This window comes from Zonotrichia albicollis, chromosome 35 (genome assembly GCF_047830755.1).
Source record: "Zonotrichia albicollis isolate bZonAlb1 chromosome 35, bZonAlb1.hap1, whole genome shotgun sequence".
Lineage (NCBI taxonomy): Eukaryota > Metazoa > Chordata > Aves > Passeriformes > Passerellidae > Zonotrichia > Zonotrichia albicollis.
In genome coordinates this window covers 3784719-3792470 of record NC_133853.1, presented here as the reverse complement: position 1 = coordinate 3792470, position 7752 = coordinate 3784719, and the positions used below count along the sequence as shown (strand labels likewise).

General features: G+C 51.6%; 1 protein-coding gene across 1 annotated transcript; it reads right to left on the bottom strand.

The window, feature by feature from the left end:
• Positions 1–4914: 4914 nt before the first annotated feature.
• Positions 4915–7492, bottom strand: LOC141726473 (uncharacterized). Its single transcript, XM_074531378.1, has 8 exons — positions 7376–7492; positions 7154–7291; positions 6811–6987; positions 6070–6225; positions 5864–5965; positions 5596–5698; positions 5382–5441; positions 4915–5131 (listed from the first exon to the last, which is right to left on the bottom strand). Exons 1-8 carry the CDS (start codon positions 7490–7492, stop codon positions 4992–4994), a joined length of 993 nt encoding a protein of 330 aa, XP_074387479.1. The 3' UTR covers positions 4915–4991.
• Positions 7493–7752: the final 260 nt, after the last annotated feature.

Genomic DNA, 7752 nt, shown 5'->3' with positions numbered 1-7752 from the left:
GGTTTGGGGCAGGTTTAGGTGGATTTACGGTGGGATTTGGGGTGGGTTTTGGGGGATTTGGGGAGATTTGGGGTGGGTTTTAGGGGTTAGGGTGGGTTTGAGGTGGGATTTGGGGTGATTTGGGTTGGGTTTGGGGTGGATTTGGGATGGGTTTGAGGGGATTTTGGGGGGGGTTTGGGGTGAGTTTTAGGGGTTAGGGGGGTTTGAGGTGGGTTTGGGGGGATTTGGGGTGGGTTTGGGTTGGGTTTTCAGGGGTTTGGGGTGGGTTTTGGGGGTTAGGGTGGGTTTGGGTTGGGTTTGGGGGGTTTGGGGTGGGTTTTGGGGGTTAGGGTGGGTTTGGGGGGATTTGGGTTGGGTTTGGAGTGATTTGGGGTGGGTTTGGGGGGATTTGGGGTGGGTTTAGGGAGTTTGGGGTGATTTGGGATGGGTTTGAGGGGGATTTGGGTTGGGTTTGGGGGGGTTTGGGGAGGGTTTAGGTGGATTTAGGGCGGTTTGGGGGGATTTGGGGTGGGTTTGGGGGGATTTGAGGGGTTTGGGGTGGGTTATAGGGGTTAGGGTGGGTTTGGGTTGGGTTTTGGGGGATTTGGGGTGGGTTTAGGGGTTAGGGTGGGTTTGGGTTGGGTTTTGGGGGATTTGGGGTGGGTTTAGGGAGTTTGGGGTGATTAGGGATGGGTTTGGGGGGATTTGGGGTGGGTTTGGGGGGATTTGGGGCGGGTTTAGGTGGATTTAGGGCGGTTTGGGGGGTTTGGGTTGGGTTTTGGGGGTTAGGGTGGGTTTGGGGGGATTTGGGTTGGGTTTGGGGGTTTTGGGGGGGTTTGGGGGGATTTGGGGTGGGTTTTAGAGGTTGGGGTGGGTTTGGGTGGATTTGGGGTGGGTTTGGGGGGATTTGGGGTGGGTTTGGGAGGTTAAGGATGGGTTTGGGGCAGGTTTAGGTGGATGTAGGGTGTGTTTGGGGGGATTTGGGGTGGGTTTAGAGCAGGTTTAGGTAGATTTGGGGTGGGTTTGAGAGATTTTGGGTTGGGTTTGGGAGGTTTGGGGCGGGTTTAGGTGGATTTGGGGTGGGTTTTGGAGGTTTGGGTGGATTTGGGAGGTTTAGGGATGTTTGGGCTGGCTTTAGGGGGTTTGAGCTGGGTTTGGGCTGGGTTTAGGGGATTTGGGGTGGGTTTGGGGAGGTTTCAGATGGGTTTGGGGTGATTTGGGGCTGGTGTACAGGGTTTGAGCTGGGTTTGGAGTGGGTTTGAGGGGTTTTGGGGTGGTTTTAGGGTGTTTTTGGGGTATTTTTTGGTGCTTTTCATGGTTTTGGGGTGTGACTGACCCTAAATAGACCCAAAATCCCGTAAAACCGCCCCAAAACCGCCCCAGGTCCCGGGGGGGATTTTTCCTCCCCGCGCTGTTCCCGTTCCCATGGGAACGGCACGGGGGGGGACACTGCGGATGCGCGGTTGCCATGGGAACGGCGCGGAGGGAGGGATACTGAGTTTCCATGGCGACAGCAGCGCGGGGGGAGGAAGCTCAACCGTGGGAACAGCGGTGGGGGTGTTGAGCAGTTCCCATGGTAACGGGAACAGCGGCGAGGGAGAGGTGGATATTGGGGGAACGGCGGTTGCCATGGGAATGGGAGGTTTTTATGGCAACGGGAACAGCGAGGAGAGCGAGAATTCCGCCCCTCCCACCGGAAAAATGGGATCGAGGTGAAGGGACCCCAAAATGGGACCCCCCCACAAAAAATTGGCGTCCCAGGGGTGCGAAACCCCAAAAATTTGGGGTCCTAAGGGAGCGACACCCCCCCAAGTAAAAGAACCCCCCCCAAAAACCTGAGGTCCACCCCTCTGGAAAGAGGCCCTGGAGTGCGACCCGCCCCTAAAATTTTGGGGACCCCCCCAAAGTTTGGGTTCCCAAGGGTGCGACCCCTCCCAAACATTTGGGAATTTAGGGATGCCTGCAAAAAAAAGAACCCAAAGGTGAGACCCCCTCCCAAAAATGGGGCTCCCCCAAAATTTGGGGACCCTTCCCTAAAAAAGACGACCTTGGAGTGCAACCATCGCAGCCAAAATCTGGGGTCCCAAAGGCGTGACCCCCACCCCCCCGCCCCGGCCAAAAAAGGGACCATCCCACAAAATATTTGGACTATCCCAAAATTGGGATCCCAAGGGTGCAAGCTCCCCCAGAATTTGGGGACCCCCTCCCAAAATTGGGGTCCTAAGGGCGTGACCCCGTCCCCCAAAAAATTGAGACACCCCCAAAAAAGGGTCCAAAATGGAACAAATCTGGGGGTCCCTCCCTGTGTGATTTTGGGAGGGACCAAGCAGGACCCCCCAAATTCCCACAGAATCCACTGCAAGGATTTGCTTTGGCCGCGGCAGCATTAAGGAATCCAAGCACCCCAGGGATTTTTTTTGGTAATTTTTCTCACATTTTCCCCTTTTTTACTCACGTTTCCCACCCTTTTCCCCTCAAGCTTCCAACCATTTTTCTTCTCACACCTCCCGCCCTTCTGTCCCTTCACATTTCCCATCATTTTTGGTCTCATGTTATTTGCATTTTTTCCCTTTATCTTTTACACCCATTTTTCCTCCTGTTTCCTGTCTTTTTTCCCCCTCATGTTTCATTCGCTTTTCTCCCCTCACGTTTTTCACCCTTTTTCCCCTCATGTTTCCTGCTTTTTTCTCCACCCACATTTTCCGTCTTTTCTCCCCTTGTTTCATACCTTTTCTTCTTCTCATTTCCCATCCTTTTCATTCAAGTTTACCATCCTTTTTGCCTTCAATTTGGTGCGTTTTCTCCCCTCACGTTTCCCCCATTTTCTCCCCTCACGTTTCCCGCTCTTTTCTCCCCTCGCAGTTTCCTTCTTTTTCTCCCTTCACATTTCCCACCATTTCTCCCCTTTTGTTTCATACCTTTTCTTCCTCTCATTTCCCATCCTTTTCACTTGAATTTACTGTCCTTTTTGCCTTCCAATTCCCACTTTTTCCCCTCAGATTTCCTGCCCTTTTGGCCCCTCATGATCCCCACCATTTTGTCCCCTCACGTTTCCCGCTCTTTTCTCCCCTCATGTTTTCCACCCTTTTCCCCCCTCATGTTTCCCTTTTGTCCCCTTCTGTTTTGTACCTTTCCGTCCTTTAATTTCTGTCATTAAGCGAGTCCTTTTCACTCCAATTTACTTTCCTTTTTGCCTTCCATTTCCCACCTTTCTTTCCCCTCACATTTCCCCCCCTCCTTTTCTCCCCTCACGTTTCCCGCTCTTTTTCCCCTCATGGCTCCTTCCCCTTTCTCCCCCCATTTTTCCCACCATTTCTCTCCTTCTGTTTCATATCTTTTCTTCCTCTCATTTTCTGCCCTTTTCACTCAATTTTACTGTCCTTTTCGCCTTCCAATTCTCATTTTTTCCCCTCAGATTTCCTGCCCTTTTGGCCCCTCGTGATCCCCACCATTTTGTCCCCTCACGTTTCCTGCTCTTTTCTCCCCTCACGTTTCCTTCCTTCATTCCTTCACATTTTCCACCCCTTTCTCCCTCACATTTCCTACCTTTTCTCCCCTTCTGTTTCCTATCTTTCCTTCCTTTCATTTCCCTCCTTTTCACTCCAGTTTACTTTCCTTTTTGAATTCCATTTCCCACCTTTTTTTCCCCTCATGTTTTCACCCCCTTTTTCTCCCCTCACATTTCCCCCCCTTTTTCCCCTCATGTTTCTCACAATTTCTCCTCTTCTGTTTCATGCCTTTTCTTCCTCTCATTTCCAAAGTTTATTGTCCTTTTTGCCTTCAATTTCCCCCCTTTTCTCCCCTCACATTTCCCGCCCTTTTCTCCCCTCAAGTTCCCCCCCACCTTTTCCCCTCACATTTTCTTCCATTTTCTCCCCCTGATGTTTCCTGCCCTTTTTGCCCCTCATGTTTCCCACCATTTCTCCCCTTCTGTTTCATATCTTTTCTTTCTCTCATTTCCCATCCTTTTCACTAAAGTTTAACCTCCTTTTCACCTTTGTTTTCCAGCCTTTTTCTCCCCTCACGTTCCCCACCATTTTGTCCCTCACATTTCCCACCCTTTCCTTCTCACTTTTCCCACCCATAATTCTCACTTTTTCCCCACCAAGTTCCTCTGCACCTTTATGGTGCACTCATTATCAATTCTGCAGTCAATTTAAGTAAGCTCGGTATTTCATTTAAAAAGATTATATATATATCAAACTACTACATATAATAGAACAACAACGTTTATTAGATTAATAACATAGTATATGTTCCTAATGTCTATATTCCTAATGTCTATATTCCTAATAATGTCTATATTCCTAATGTCTATATTCCTAATGTTTCTATTTTCGTAAAATTTGTAATATCTATTAGTAATATATATATGTTACTAGTATATTGATGTTAGTAACATATATAATCTATCTATCTTGTTTACTTATCTAAATTGTCTATCTAAACTAATAATAGATGTAGGGGGTTCAGAGTGGTCTGTGGCTGGGCTTGGATCTAACCACACCAACTCCTCCCCGAGGATTTCAGAGATCCAGAGATTCCAGAATCCGAGGATTCTTCTCTGTGGCCTGCAGTATTTTCAGAATATTTCAGATATTTCAGGTTCTGTGACACCAGCAGATGCGTCGGGGTCATGTGGCCACACCAGCTCTTCTTGCCTTCCTGCCCAAAGATGAACTTGGCTGAGGCCATCCAGAGGCATAAATCAGCTTTTTGTGTCTTGAGCGCCTTGAAAAGATGTTCCAGCAGCTTCCTCAGGACTAGAATCTGGATCTCTGCCCTCACTTTGACCGGTCGTGGCTGTGCCTTTGAGAGGGACCTTCAAACGCCAGGGCATTCTTCGCTTGATGAGGACGATGACGACGACGATGACGATGACGACGACGACGATGACGACGACGACGATGACGATGATGACGATGATGACAACGACGACGACGACGATGATGATGATTATGATTCCAGCAGGTGTTGGAGTCCGTGCCCTGGCAAGGAAGGTCCCTCTCTGCTCAACGGCACCAGCGGCACAGCCCGCGCAGGGACAATCCCGATTTGCGCCGATCCTTCAGAGCGGTGAGGATCAGGCCGGTCTGAGCTGCCAATGCAGCGATGGAGGGATCCTTCTCTCGTGTTTCCATTAATCCAAGTTCTACAACAAAAATGGAGCCCAGATGAGGCCTTGTGGAAGTCTTTCCCTCCCTATTCTCCCCTCACATTTCCTGCCCTCAGTTTTTCTACCCTTTTCTCCCCTCACCTTTCCCTTTTCTCCCTCACATTCCTGCCTTTTTTTCCCTCACGTTTCCCTCCCTTTCCTCCCCTCACATTTCCCACCCTTTTATCCCCTCACATTTCCCTTTATTCCCCTCATAATAATCCCCCAAGGCTCCCCACTCACTCACCGGTGAGAAGCGCATCCATGGTCGCCTCATTCCGCCCTGCCAGGCGTCGTGCAGCCAGCCCTGGGCACAAAGCTCCATCAGCCCCTGCTCCTCACCAACATGGCCGCCCTGCCCTCCCCTCAGCAGCCCGGGGGTGGAAGAAGGCAAGATGGCTGCCAAAGCCACCTGTGATGGCAGGGAGGGCACAAAAGGGATCCTGGGGACTGGGACTCACCTAAGAATCTGAGGGCCGCCTCTCGCATCGAGGCCTGAGGGCTCAGCAGATAGGGCTGGCTCTCCAGCACATATTGTTCAGCCCTGCTGCTGTCCTTGGCCAGCTGGAGAGAGGACAAAGGTGTGAGCATTCCTTAGAGCAGCCCCATGGCTCAGAGCCCTCCCTCATCCCAGGGCCATGGAGGAGGCTCCAGGCTTTGGGCCCACATGCAGGGCTCACATCCCTCACATCCCTCACATCCCTCTCCCAGCCTGGGGCTCATCCTCACCAGGAACTCGCTCATCTTCCATATCTCTTCTTTCTGAGCCAGCTCCTTGAATTCTTTCCACTTGAAGAGCTCAGCTATAGCCACGACGGCTTCCTTGGAGGCCTGGGGGACAAAAGCGGTGAGGTGACACCAGGGCCTGTGGAAGGAACCCAAGCCACAATGGCCAGGACCCCTGAGGAGTGTCAGCCATGCTCAGACATCGGTACCTTGGCCACGCTGGGGGCCTCGTCACTGATGTGAAGAACGAGCCGGACCATGACCTTCCAGGAGTTTCTCTTCATGGCTTCCTTGTCCTTCCATATGGTTTTGCCCAGCAGCTCCTTGAAGAGGGAGATGGAGCGCTCCCGCAGACACTCCTCTCTCTGGTTAGGGAGGAGGAAAGGTAAGCTTCACACACAATGGCTCCCTGCCCGCAGAGCCATTGTGTCCCACCCTTTTACTCCCCTTAAATTTTCTTCCTTTCTCTCCTTCCTCATGTTTCCCATCCTTTTCCCCCTCATGTTTCCCTTTTCCCCTCACATTTCCAATTCTTTTCTCCCCTCATGCTTTCCACCCTTTCCCCCCTCACCTTTCCCACCATTTTCTCCCCTCACGTTTCCCTCCCTGTTCCCCCTCACGTTTCTCCCTCTTTTTCTCCTCCCACATTTCCTGCCTTTTTCTCCTCTCATATTTCTTTCCCTTTTCTCCCCTCACATTTCCCTCCCTTTTTCTTCCCTCACCTTTCCTGCCCTTTTTCTCCTCACATTCCCACCTTTCCCCCTCACGTTTTCTGCCCTTTCTCCCCTCACATTCCCCACTATTTTGAGACCAGACTCAATGCTCCAGGCTCGTACAAAAGCCCAGCTGGGCTGCAAGGCCCAGAATCCATCCCAGGAGAGCCCAGAGAAGCAGGACCTGCTTCCAGTGCTGCTCCCAGGGCCCCTCTGTGGTGTCAGACTCAGCCTTACCGCATCAAACAGTTTCCAGAGCCTCTCCACGGCCTTCAGAGCCATGCTGCTGGCCTCTTTCTTCTTCAGCTGCCCCAGAACATTGCGGAAGGTGTCCAGAGCCATCACTGAAATGTCCCAGGACCAATTTCCCAGGAATTTCAGCATCTCGGGCAGGAGGCTTTTCATTTTCTTGGCCTGTGTACAAGAGAGTTTCCATTCTGTGAGAATTTCAGCTCTCAAAACAGCCAGCAGGCCACATCATGGCAGGCAGGGCGTTCAGAGCACCATCCCCAAGCCACCATCTTCTCTGAGACCTCAGAGTCCAGGTGCCACATTCTGCCCCTGATAGATGCCTGCTCACCATATCGTCACTCTCCGACAGAGTCTCCAGAGCCCTGAGGACCAGAGGGACCATTTCCTTCTTTGGAGACTTCACAAGTCTCATGTTCTTGTAGAGTGGCCTCACTCTTTTCTCCAGCACATCACCGTAGGTCAGCATCTGGAAAAAAAGAAGCAGAGAGTTGGCAGGGCTCCCCTGGCACGGCTGAGGGCAAGGCCACGTGGGCTTTCCCTGAGGACTCACAGCTAAGAAAGTGAGGCACGACTTCTGCTGCCCAGTCAAGATGTCATCCTGCCAGTCCTGGATTTGGACTTGCAGCTCCTTCACAACCTTCTCCAGAGTTTCACACACGGAGAACATGGCCTTCCACAGGCTGACATTGTCACTGCAAGGCAGAGCGCTGTCAACATGGCTGCGCAGCCTGGGCTTGGGTCTGGCAGCCATAACCTCCCCACAGGAAAAAAGCCCTCCGGGTGGGTCAGGGCCAGTACCTGAAAATTGGTGTGGCCTCCAGAGCTGTGGTGACGACCTTGTCAGTCCACTTATCGGCCAGGAAGATAACGAGGGAGTGAAAGTTGTTAGCAGTTGCGGTGTTTTCCTCGTTGTAGTACTGAAAGATG

What these genes read in the sequence shown, in the direction of transcription:
- LOC141726473 (XM_074531378.1), bottom strand. Translation starts at nt 7,492, where the DNA reads ATGTTCTCCGTGTGTGAAACTCTGGAGAAGGTTGTGAAGGAGCTGCAA. An exon ending in TCTGGAAACTGTTTGATGCG is followed by an intron (nt 6,226 to 6,810) that starts GTAAGGCTGAGT and finishes CTCCCTAACCAG; the next exon opens with AGAGAGGAGTGTCTGCGGGA. An exon ending in GGCGGCCCTCAGATTCTTAG is followed by an intron (nt 5,442 to 5,595) that starts GTGAGTCCCAGT and finishes CTTTGTGCCCAG; the next exon opens with GGCTGGCTGCACGACGCCTG.